The following is a 13,372-nucleotide window of genomic DNA, read 5'->3' as shown; positions in this document are numbered from 1 at the left end:
ACCAGCTGTCAGAGCAGCTCACAGATTACTGCACCTGTACATAGCCCATCTATAATTTAGGCCAAACAACTACCTCTCCCCCTACTGTATTTATTTATTTTGCTCCTTTGCACCCCATTATTTCTATCTCTACTTTGCACATTCTTCCACTGCAAATCTACCATTCCAGTGTTTTACTTGCTATATTGTTTTTACGTCGCCACCATGGCCTTTTTTTTGCCTTTACCTCCCTTATCTCACCTCATTTGCTCACATTGTATATAGACTTATTTTTCTACTGTATTATTGACTGTATGTTTGTTTTACTCCATGTGTAACTCTGTGTTGTTGTTGTATGTGTCGAACTGCTTTGCTTTATCTTGGCCAGGTCGCAATTGTAAATGAGAACTTGTTCTCAACTTGCCTACCTGGTTAAATAAAGGTGAAATAAAAAATAAAAAAATGAATGGTTTATTATAACCCTGCACAGAGACAGTAAGGTCGCAGGTTGGTCTTCCTTGTTTTTACAATGAAACACATTCATGCCTTCTTCTTCGGGAGAGGTAAAGGTCGAGTGTTATGAGGTCCTCCTCTCTAAAAAGACTGAAGCCAACTGTGTACGTGCAGCTGGACTCAGTTCCAACAGTTCCTGTAAGAGTGCCAGTATTTACCAAGCAGGTGTTCAACTCGGTTTAATATTAAACCTCATTTATTATATGCTGCTGGTGCAGATGAATTTCTAGGTAAAGGAACATGACCTTTTGCCAGTATCTATTTTCAGTGAATGAGTCAAACATCAATGGGTAGTGAATTGTTGTCAACAGTTTTGATAGGTATTTCTGGTTTATGATGTAGGAGATATATTTCTTGTTTATGATTATTATGATATTATATTTATAATGGAGCATCATATTTTTTTTAATCAACTCTGAATATAGTTTTTTTTAATGTTAGGCTAAGTTCACTCTTTATCCTAGTATAAAAAGTACATTTGATGAAAGACATATTGCAAATGTTCATTTTTCGCTCAGCTTCATTGCTGAGCGAAACACGTTCTATTTAATGATGAGAAGAATATTGGGAACATCAAGTCATGAAATGTACCTAAGGACTTCATAACACATTCATAACTTAGAAACGCATTCATAAGCGGTAAACATAACATGCATATGTAAACAACCACTTTAACTTTCACAGAAAATATAAAATAATGAGTGGTTATAGTTAATAATGATTTGAATGACAAAAACAACAACGAATTCGAAAAAAAACCCTGCACGCTTTGTTTCAACCTTATGAATGGGCCTTGGTCCTTAACAGTTGGCCATGCCCTCGTTATGCTGACGTCGGAGGTTGGGTTACTTTGGGCTACGTGTGGAGTGAAGTTGGGGGGGGGGGGGGGTTGTACAGTGCGTCGTCGCCATGCGACTCGACCAGAATGACACACTGCAAACAAGAGTCAAACAAGTTGTTGTGTCGCGTTCAAACAGTATTTTATCTACTACGAAACCCAAAAGGAGCGCAAGTCACCACGTGATTCAATGATATACCTGGGATGCCCCCGCTCTCCAGTTTCGTTTGTATTGTTTCAGGAGTCTTCTAACTTGCACGGTAGAAGCGCGTGAAAAGACCTGGGTTTAAAGTGTCATTCGCTCTTGTATAAGCATGGAGAGAGAGAGCGTAAAGGAAAGGACCGCCGGGACCGATTTGGACAGGGACCAGCAGTTTTGTGAGCTTTGTGGAAAGATGGAAAACCTGCTTAAATGTGGACGGTGTCGGAACTCTTTCTACTGTAGTAAAGAACACCAGAAAGCGGACTGGAAGAAGCACAAGCAGTTTTGTAAAGAGGCCGAGAAACCTCAGTGTCAGCCACAGCCCGAATCAACACAACAGCCCGCACGGACTGCGAAAGGAGGGCAAGACTCGCAGCTAAAAAAGAAAAGCACAGAACAACAGAATAAAACAGCTTCTCAGAGCACCACACACACTGGGCTTTCAAATCCGCCTGCAGGTGGCGAAAGAATTAAAGATTTTATCACTTCAGTAACTCGCCCGGGTAGTGTGTCTGACAGCAAGCAGACTGGGGAAGGAATTAAACTCAGCTCCAACGGACAAACGATGTCCCCCCCGCTAAAACTGGCTATGGACTATATTGTTCCATGTATGAATAAGCATGGCATTTGTGTTGTTGACAATTTTCTTGGAGAAGAGACTGGACTGAGTATTTTGGAGGATGTGAGAGCCCTCCACAAGACTGGTAAATTTACTGATGGGCAGTTGGTGAGTCAAAGAAGTGACTCCACTAAAGATATACGAGGAGACAAAATAACCTGGACTGAAGGAAGAGAACCTGGTTGTGAGAAGATAGCCTTTCTCATGAGCCGCATGGATGACATGGTCCGACACTGTAATGGTAAACTGGGAAACTACAGAATAAATGGAAGGACGAAAGTAAGTAAACACTGAAAGTGAGTAGCACCTTGTTATTTATCTTCTCCAGGTAGGTATATTTAAAAGTTACGAAAGTCTTAAACATTTATTTTTGCAGCAACATAATCATAATATTGAAAACAATAATAAAATATTTTTAAATGCGTAATAATTATAATATGAATATGGTATCATATTAATTATACTATAAGAATATATAATACATATAATATTATAATAACAGATAGGCCTATTCTTAAAATAATAATGAATAAGCATTAGCATATACAGTGCATTCGGAAAGTATTCAGACCACTTGACTTTTTCCACATTTTGTTACTTTACAGACATTCTAAAATTGATTAAATTGTTTTTTCCCTCATCTATCTACAATCTGCAAATGTATAAAAAAAACCCGGAAGTATCACATTTACATGAGTATTAAGACCATTTACTCAGTACTTTGTTGAAACACCTTTGGCAGCGATTACAGCCTCGAGTCTTCTTGGGTATGATGCTACAAGTTTTTGGCACACCTGTATTTGGGGAGTTTCTCCCATTCTTCTCTGCAGATCCTCTCAGGCTCTGTCAGTTTGGATGGAGAGCGTTGCTGCACAGCTACTTTCAGGTCTCTCCAGAGATGTTCGATRGGGTTCAAGTCCGGGCTCTGGCTGGGTCACTCAAGGACATTCAGAGACTTGGCTGTGTACTTAGGGTTGTTGTCCTGTTGGAAGGTGAACCTTCACCCCAGCCTGATGTCCTGAGTGCTCTGGAACAGGTTTTCATCAAGGACCTCTCTGTACTTTGCTCTGTTCATCATTCCCTCGATCCTGCATTTTGGCAAACTCCAACAAGGCCTGATTGGTGGAGTGCTGCAGAGATGGTTGTCCTTCCGGAAGATTCTCCCATCTCCACAGAGGAAATCTTGAGTTCTGTCAGAGTGACCATCAGGTTCTTGGTCACCTCCCTGATCAAGGCCCTTCTCCCCCGATTGCTCAGTTTGGCTGGGCGGCCAGCTCTAGGAAGATTGTTGGTGGTTCCAAACTTCCATTTAAAAATGATGTTCTTGGGGACCTTRAATGCTGCAGACATTTTTGCTCTGACATGAACTGGTTAACTGTGGGACCTTATATAGACAGGTGTGTGCCTTTCCAAATCATGTCCAATCAATTGAATTTACCACAGGTGGACTCCAATCAAGTTGTTGAAACATCTCAAGGATGATCAATGTTAACAGGATGAGTTCAATTTCAAGTCTCATAGCAAAGGGTCTGAATACGTATGTAATTAAAGTATTTCTGTTTTTTATTTTTAATACATTTGCATAAATTTCTAAAAACCTGTTTTCGCTTTGTCAGTATGGGGTATTGTGGTGTAGATTGATGAAGAAAAACATTAATTTAATACATTTTAGAATAAGGCTGTAACGTAATAAAATGTGGAAAAAGGCAAGGGGTCTGAATACTTTCCGAATGCAATGTATGAACGAAAATTTGGAAAGTAGCCCTGATATGGACAGGAACCCGGGTCCCTGCGTCTGTCAGTCCAACACCTCACACCTTACACCGAGAGTTCTGAACGTACTAAGGAGCCTACACACACTACCCCCATCCTGCAGAGAGCTCACAAGCCCCCCCCCCCTTCTCCAGCTGGTACCCAGTCAGGTCTCTGCGACTGTCAGTCAAGTAACAGTAATTTAATGGGGGGAAATAATAATTGAATAGTGCACATTGCATTCCAGTGGTGGAAAAAGTACTCAATTGTCATACTTGACAAAAAGTAAAGATACCTTAATAGAAAATGACACAAGTAAAAGTGAAAGTCACCCAGTAAATGACAAAGTTTTGAATATACTTAAGTATCAAAAGTAAATATAATTGCTAAAATATACTTAATTATCAAAAGTAAAAGTGTAAATCATTTCAAATTCCTTATATTGAGCAATCCAGACAGCACAATTGTCCATGTTTTATTTATTTTATTGACGGATAGCCAGGGGCACACTCCAACACTCAGACATTCTTTCCAAACGAAGCATCTGTGTTTAGTGAGTCCGCCAGATCAGAGGCAGTAGGGATGACCAGGGATGTTCTCTTGATAAGTGCGTACATTGGACCATTTTCCTGTCAAAATGTAACGAGTACTTTTGGGTGTCAGGGAAAATGTATGGAGTAAAAAGTACATTATTTTCTTTAGGAATGTACTGAAGTAAAAGTTGTCAAAAATATATACTGACCAAAAAATATAAAAGCAACATGCAACAATTTCAAAGATTTTGCTGAGTTACAGTTCATATAAGGAAATCAGTCAATTTAAATAAATTCATTAGGCCCTAATCTATGGATTTCACATGACTGGGCAGGGGTACAGCCATGGGTGGGCCTGGGAGGGCATAGGATTATCTTGGCAAAGGAGAAATGCTCGCTAACAGGGATGTGAACAWATTTGTGCACAACATTTGAGAGAAATACYCTTTTTGCACGTATGGAACATCTCTGGAATGTTTTATTTCAGCTCATGAAACATGGGATCAACACTTGACTATTTACACTAGAAAAAATATATGAAGTACTTTAAAGTATTTTTACTTAAGTACTTTACACTACTGCTTGAAACAAAACAAAATCAGTGTTACTCACAATAAAATAACTTGGTGATTATTAAATTGTTTAATTCATTTAATATTACATACATTTATTAAGACTTAAACTATTACTAAGATATGCTACTTTCCATATGCTAGGATATTTGAGTCATATGACAAAAAACAGAGAGAATGGGGTATTCCCTATTACTAAAGAGTCCAGATTCTCTTTCCCTCCATCACCACCTCCTTTTTCTTTGTAAGGACACAATGGAGCTCTGTCGTCCTAACATATGTTTTTCAGTTTATTCATGAGGAAAGTGGTGGCGGGATTTGATCTCATGCAGTTATTGGCCATATGTGCTTGGGGGACTACAGCACTACCAAATAATTATTTGGTTGTGTTTATGAAGGCCTTGGGCAACATTAGAATGCGATTGTTATTTTATTTCAAATAACCCTACAGCATTTTCATTAGTTTATGTTACTGCATGCTATACAGTGGGGCAAAAAAAGTATTTAGTCAGTCACAGAAATAAATTGCACAAACGTATCTCAATGACCACTGTAAAGAAGATGACGAGACTAGGCCTTGTATATCTTCATCGATATGAGCCGACACCTCTCAGACTATGGACAGACAAAATATGAGGGAAAAAATCAGAAAATCATATTGTAGGATTTTTAATTTATTTATTAGCAAATTATGGTGGAAATAAGTTTTGGTCACCTACAAACAAGCAAGATTTCTGGCTCTCACAGACCTGTAACTTCTTCTTTAAGAGGCTTCTCTGTCCTCCACTCGTTACCTGTATTAATGGCACCTGTTTGAATCTGTTATCAGTATAAAAGACACCTGTCCACAACCTCAAACAGACACTCCAAACTCCACTATGGCCAAGACCAAAGAGCTGTCAAAGGACACCAGAAACAAATTGTAGACTTGCACCAGGCTGGGAAGCTGAATTGCAATAGGTAAGCAGTTTGTTTGAAGAAATCAACTGTGGCAGACATTATTAGGAAATGGAAGACATACAAGAACACTGATAATCTCCCTGATCGTTGGGGCTCCACGCAAGATCTCACCTCAAAAATCCAGACACACGGGGGGACCTAGTGAGAGCCTGCAGAGAGCTGGGACCAAAGTAAACAAGCCTACCATCAGTAACACACTACGCCGCAGGGACTCAAATCCTGCATTCCAGACGTGTCCCCCTGCTTAAGCCAGTACATGTCCAGGCCGTCTGAAGTTTGCTAGAGAGCATTTGGATGATCCAGAAGAAGATTGGGAGAATGTCATATGGTCAGATGAAACCAAAATAGAATTTTTGGTAAAAACTCAACTCGTGTTGTTGAGGAGGACAAATAATGCTGAGTTGCATCCAAAGAACACCATACCTACTGTGAAGCATGGGGGTGGTGAAAACACATGCTTTGGGGCTGTTTTTCTGCAAAGGACCAGGACGACTGATCCGTGTAAAGGAAAGAATGAATGGGCCATGTATGTGGGATTTTGAGTGAAAACCTCCCTCCATCAGCAAGGGCATTGAAGATGAAACGTGGCTGGGTCTTTCAGCATGACAATGATCCAAACACACCGCCCAGGCAACGACGGAGTGGTCGTTAAGAGAAGCATTTCAAGGTCCTGGAGTGGCCTAGCCAGTCATCCAGATCTCAACCATAAGAAAATCTTTGGAGGAGTTGAAAGTCTGTGTTGCCCAGCAACAGCCCCAAAACATCACTGCTCTAGGGGAGATCTGCATGGGGAATGGGCCAATACCAGCAACAGTGTGTGAAAACCTTGTGAAGACTTCAGAAAACGTTTGACCTCTGTCATTGCCAACAAAGGGTATATAACAAAGTTTGAGATAAACTTTTGTTATTGACCAATACTTATTTTCCACCATAATTTGCAAATAAATTCATTAAAAATCCTACAATGTGATTTTCTGGATTTTTTTTCTCATTTTGTCTGTCATAGTTGAAGTGTACCTATGATGAAAATTACAGGCCTCTCTCATCTTTTTAAGTGGGAAACTTGCACAATTGGTGGCTGACTAAACACTTTTTTGCCCCACTGTATGTAAAAACAGAAAACCCCAAATTCAAGTGGTGAATCCATTTTATTTTGAGTGAGAAGTGCACTGTATTTAACCAACATACCACTGACAGGATAGTCAGATGGTGGTTCGATAGCTCTCGGGGTATGACAGGTGCTGTTTTGTGTTGCATTATAATGAAAATAAATAAACGTTGCCGTGGTAGATTGAGAATTCAGATGAATGAGGTAAGCTCTAATCATCTGGCAGGCTTATTTGTCTTTAAGGCCTCATTCCTTAGTGCATAGGGACACACAACGATCAACTCCCCTTGACATCTCTGGTTCAGGCCTCACCTCTACAAATATAGTATTGTATATGATTCGCCAGTGTCTGAACAAAAAAGTTCATTTTCACTGTCAGAAACTTGTATTTATTTTATTGTAATTTTTTTATATATTTATTTACACACGCTGCAATCTCCAAGAACCACCACACGATACAGCCACAGAGTAGCCGTGGGTTCAACTGAATTTGCAGAGAGACAGCTATCAGTCTAGTCTTAGAACCATCATGAGTCAAAGGACTGGGCTCGCACATGGGTTTAGGTCACTTGCATAAAATTGTGAAAATCAAGCAGAGAGAAAGGAGAAGGCACGAGTGAATGAGAATCAGTTAGTAACTGAATAATTTGTTAAAAGCTGTCTGGTATGGGACGAGACATTAGTTCTCTCAAAAATAAGGGTTTAATGATCTCTTTCGTCAAGAGTTCGGCTGTAACATTGTGTGGGGTGCGGGTCGTACAGGCACATTAGCATAAATTAGGGAGATATATTTATTTATGCTGTTATTTCGGGAAACCTTGTACCATAACCGTTTGAGCAAATTATAATATATAATCTATTCATACGTTTACGATAGAGTATAGTCACCGTTAAAAGACACTTACGCAGGCACGCACCTATCGAAAGTATTACAGACCCTTGACCCTTTCCACATTTGTTACGCTATTGATAAGTTCTAATTGAATTTGATAGATTCACATTAATTAGAATAAATTATATCACTCGCATAGCTCAACACAACAATAAAGCACCTACTTAAACACACATGTACCATAGTCAATCACACTTCTGATAGAAACTCAAACCATTGTCCACGTAGATATGCAAAAGCTACAACACGGCATAACGAATTGACGGAAGGGTAAAAAAAAGAACCCCAACTGGAGCCAATGGTCCATCAGCAAACAGGTGGAAATTAACTCAGGCAATTAAGCAAGACACCCCATCAAAGGAGTGGTTCTGCAAGGTGGTGAACCATAACAGACCCACATACATCCGTATCTCTTAGTGCTTCTCGTGTCTCGTATTGTAAATAGCTTTTGGAATCCCCTCATACTTTATCGTAATGAAGGCATGACTGGCGCGTTTTCTTGCTGTCCTTTATTTACGACTCTGTAGGGGTGGATGTATGCGAGTAGCTGGCGGATGCTGTTCACTCACGCTACAAACGTACTCTCGAGCTGGAAGTACAGCTCCCGCCAGTCTCCCTGTATGTTCACACTAAATCTAGTTAACTCGTTAGAACTATCTGGCATACCCCCATAGATGTGCAGATAACAAAACTCCCGCCTCTAGTCGGAACGGGGATGTGAAACTTCACGAGCCGCAGATGTTCAATTGTACAATCCACCTCCCGTGAACACTCCATTGAAACACGCACCTCTCTTAAGGAATACCTATTTTGTGAGATTATGGGTAAGAAGATACTATGTCTTAATATAAGCCGCTCTCCTCCTCCATGAAAAGGAGGGTTGATAAAGATAATGCACTCTAGACTCATTGCTAAAGTTAGCGTAGGTTGTTTCCAGCTGGATATCATACACGGTGAATGCCCAACTGTAAGTCGCTCTGGATAAGAGCCGTGTCATTGTCTAAATGACTTAATGTAAATTGAAATGGTTAGCATGAGACGGAGTCTACAACCCACACAAGTGGCTCAGGTAGTGCAGCTCATCCAGGATGGCACATCAATGCGAGCGTGGCAAGAAGGTTTGCTGGTCTGTCAGCGTAGTGTCCAGAGCGGAGGCGCTACCATAGGAGACATCCAGCTAAAGTTGACAATTCCAGGGCTGCAGTAAATGGAGTGTAGAGCCGTGTATATAGGGTCTAGGAGACGCGCTTCAACAACCTAGCAGCCACTGTGACACCCCCTCGCTACCGCGTGCCCTCCCGCGCTTTGTGGCCAAGAGGCAAGGAGCCACTGCCAGATGCGCCTTGCATCTATACTTTTGGTGCTTTCCTCTCGGATGGCTATGGGCACAGACAAAATGTCAATTAGTTGAAACCTGCTATAACAAAGGAAGAAGTGCAGTTTATAAGCGATCTCCGAATGAGAGGCTGGTACTGCCGGGACACACATGGGAAAAGTTCCACTATGTGTGCGTGTGTCGCTTACAGTCCCATACATCTCGTGCACCGGATTCGTTTCTCGGCAATTTGGCCCAGAGCACTACCAATGGATTGGCAAATTCGTCCACTCGTCGGCTGAGTGATCTGTCACAGATATAGAAAAATAGTGTCACACTGAGAACAAATATGAGCATCCATGTAGAACAGAGATCTAGAGCGAAGACGGCGCGAGTGAGTGGAATTGTTTATCGGCATATAGCCTCATGTACACATTACCTCCAGCATGACCCGGTTTGGCGGATGCGATCAATCAGTCTGATGTGGGTGGCATTTCTTTGTGGGGCCGCACAGCCTCCATGTGCTCGCAGAGGTAGCCTGACTGCCATAGGTACCGAGATGAGATCCTCAGACCCCTTGTGAGACCACAATATGCCTGCCACATCATTCAATTTGTATAGGCCTGCTGGAAGGTCATTTGCTGCAGGGCCTCTGGCAGTGCTCCTCCTTGCACAAAGGCGGAGGTAGCGGTCCTGCTGCTGGGTTGTTGCCCTCCTCCGGCCTCCTCCACGTCTCCTGATGTACTGGCCTGTCTCCTGGTTGCGCCTCCATGCTCTGGACACTACGCTGACAGACACAGCAAACCTTCTTGTCACAGCTCGCATTGATGTGCCATCCTGGATGAGCTGCACTACCTGAGCCACTTGTGTGGGTTGTAGACTCTGTCTCATGCTACCACTAGAGTGAAAGTACCGCCAGCATTCAAAAGTGACCAAAACATCAGCCAGGAAGCATAGGAACTGCTAAGTGGTCTGTGGTCACCACCTGCAGAACCACTCCTTTATTGGGGGTGTCTTGCTAATTGCCTATAATTTCCACCTMTTGTCTATTCCATTTGCACAACAGCATYTGACATTTATTGTCAATCAGTGTTGCTTCCTAAGTGGACAGTTTGATTTCACAGAAGTGTGATTGACTTGGAGTTACATTGTGTTGTTTAAGTGTTCCCTTTATTTTTTTGAGCAGTGTATATTCTTTACCAATCTACACATAATACCCCATAATGAAAAGCAAAAACATGTTTTTAGAAATGTTTGCAAATGTATTAAAAATTWAAAAACTGATACCTTATTTKCGTAAGTATTCAGACCCTTTGCTATGAGACTCGAAATTGAACTCAGGTGCATCCTGTTTCCATTGATCATCCTTGAGATGTTTCTACAACTTGATTGCAGTCCACCTGTGGTAAATTCAATTGATTGGACATGATTTGGAAAGGCACACACCTGTCTATATAAGYTGCCACAATTGACATGTCAGAACAAAAACCCTAAAATGAGGTCGAAGGAATCGTCCGTAMATTGTGTGCAGATCTGGGGATGGGTACCAAAAAATGTCTGCATCATTAAAGGTCCCCAAGAACACAGTGCCCTCCATCATTCTTAAAAATGGAAGAAGTTTTGGAACCACCAAGATTCTTCCTAGAGCTGGCCGCCCAGCCAAACTGAGAAATCGGAGGAGAACGTCCTTGGTTAGGGAGGTGGCCAAGAACCCGATGTTCACTCTGACAGAGCTCCAGAGTTCCTCTGTGGAGATGAGAGAACCTTCCAGAAGGACAACCATCTCTGCAGCACTCCACCAATCAGGCCTTTATGGCAGAGTGGCTAGACGGAAGCCACTTCTCAGTAAAAGGAATTTGCCAAAAGGCACCTAAAGGACTCTCAGATTATGAGAAACAAGATTTTCTGGTCAGATGAAACCAAGATTGAACTCTTTGGCCTGAATGCCAAGCGTCAACATCTGGAGGAAAACTGGCACCAATCCTACAGTGAAGCATGGTGGTGACAACATCATGCTGTGGGGATGTTTTTCAGCGGACTAGTCAGGATCGAGGTAAAGATGAACGGAGCAAAGTACAGAGAGATCCTTGATGAAAACCTGCTCCAGAGCGCTCAGAACCTCAGACTGAGGTTCACCTTCCAACAGGACAATGACCCTAGGCACACAGCCAAGACTCTGAATGTCTTTGAGTGCTCCAGCCAGAACCTAAAAATAGCTGTGCAGCGACGCTCCCCATCCAACCTGACAGAGCTGCAGAGAAGAATGTGAGAAACTCCCCAAATACAGGTGTGCCAAGCTTGTAGCGTCATACCCAAGAAGACTTGAGGCTGTAATCGCTGCCAAAGGTTCTTCAACTAAGTACTGAGTAAAGGGTCTGAATACTTATGTAAATGTGTTATTTCAGTTTTTTTATTTTTTACATTTGCAAAAGTTTATAAAAACATGTTTTTGCTTTGTCATTATGGTGTATTGTGTGTAATCCGTTTAATCTATTTTAGAATGTCTGTAACGTAACAAAATGTGGGAAAAGGAGTCAGAATACTTTCCGAATGCACTGTACCTTTGTTTAGTAATGCGTAATAGTCTCTAGCTCTTTCTTTATTGTGTCCCCGTCGCCTTGTCATTCTTCAGCACCATTGTGGAGTACAACGGCTATGCAGGTGCCTTATTTTGCGCAGAGGGAGGGAGCGAGCTCCCACCTCAATTTGTTCACGGTGTCTGCCATTGACAGTGGAGTGAAGAAATTGTCCATGGTGACATTTCTCCCCTTGCCAACCCTGATATAGGGTACATACCATTTTGTAGATTATAATTAGAACAGATCAATACAATAGAATGGCCCGTCCTGTCCTTTATTCACAGTTGGTGATTACATAATTATGCATTGTTCGCTTTCCCTCGCTCATCAACCCATTTACCCCCTTTTTCCCCATTATACTTTACTTCATTTATTTAATCTGTTATTTGTGTGAAATCAGTTTCGGTATAGTTCAGGTTTAGTTTCGAGTCAATTATTGGGGTGATTAGATGATGGGCATGGCATGTAGCCTAGTGGTTAGAGCGTTGTGCCAGTAACTGAAAGGTGTGACYAGGTAAAAATCTGTCGTTCTGCCCCTGAGRGAGGCTGTTCCCCGGGCGCCGAAGATGTGGATGTTGATTAAGGTAATCCCCTGCACCACTCTGATTCAGAGGAGTTGGGTTAAATGCGGAAGACACATTTCAGTTGAAGGCATTCAGTTGTACAACTGACTAGGTATCRCCCCCCTTTRAARTGTCAGGAGAAGGAGGGGCAACGGGGATAACCATTCTAACACTTATTTAGGAAAAGTCAAGAACGGAGGGGGCAGTCAAAAGTGTTAAGCCTAAAACAGAAAAGATTCAGCGATGGCTGGCCACTGACTATMCTTTACCCTTMGTCCGCCCGGAACAAGATTATACATGAATCTGGGAATGACGGCCAATCGCTCACGTCCAACTAACGGCGAGGGTGCGGCACACACCTGTGAGCAATGGTCGACCACAGACGGTGTTGGACTGATCGTTGGTTCCGATGCGTKCCCTACTTTATGATTGAGTTCCTGCCCGYCTTTATTGCTTCATTGCATGCCAGACCTTACTACGCTTGGATATGTATTTAACATATAAGCTAACCACATCATYTGKTATAGCCATCTGATGCCCGACTGCACAGTTAATGATGTGGCACGCAACCGTTGGTACACATCTAGTCGGGCAGGAACTCAACCTATACTTGTGTGTGAGATCAGTCTTCACCCCTCCACCAGACAGAACTGTACTCGGGTTATAATAATACAGTACTGTGTTATTCATCCAGTCTATCCACACACACCAGTTGAACCACGCTGCTAGTATGCACTCATTAAGCCTAATCTCTTGACAAACTTTGAAGTCTTAACCATTCTATGAACAGAGTTGGTGTGTACTGTTAACCGGTTGACAGGTGATGCAATCTTTACAAAACGATGGAAAATAATTCAATGCAAAGCAATTRGAATACCTTCGATTGAGTTGTATTGGGAGCTGCCCCTTGCGCCTCTCTCACCAGCTGTTGATGGTACTCTACTGCC

At 41.9% G+C, this 13,372-nt stretch overlaps 1 protein-coding gene across 1 annotated transcript in view; it reads left to right on the top strand.

Moving 5' to 3' along the window:
* The first annotated feature begins 1,379 nt into the window (after positions 1 to 1,379).
* Positions 1,380 to 13,372, top strand: part of LOC112068656 (egl nine homolog 1) — a 49,222-nt gene continuing 37,229 nt past the window's right edge. The window contains exon 1 of the mRNA XM_024135854.2: positions 1,380 to 2,430. Coding sequence (XP_023991622.2) covers positions 1,645 to 2,430 — 786 coding nt within the window. The 5' untranslated portion in view covers positions 1,380 to 1,644. The remainder of the gene's footprint in view (positions 2,431 to 13,372) is intronic.

Source organism: Salvelinus sp. IW2-2015, unplaced genomic scaffold, assembly GCF_002910315.2.
Source record: "Salvelinus sp. IW2-2015 unplaced genomic scaffold, ASM291031v2 Un_scaffold640, whole genome shotgun sequence".
In the NCBI taxonomy this organism is placed as follows: Eukaryota; Metazoa; Chordata; class Actinopteri; order Salmoniformes; family Salmonidae; genus Salvelinus; species Salvelinus sp. IW2-2015.
Note: the sequence above shows the minus strand (reverse complement) of the source record. Positions and strands in the feature narration are given on the sequence as shown.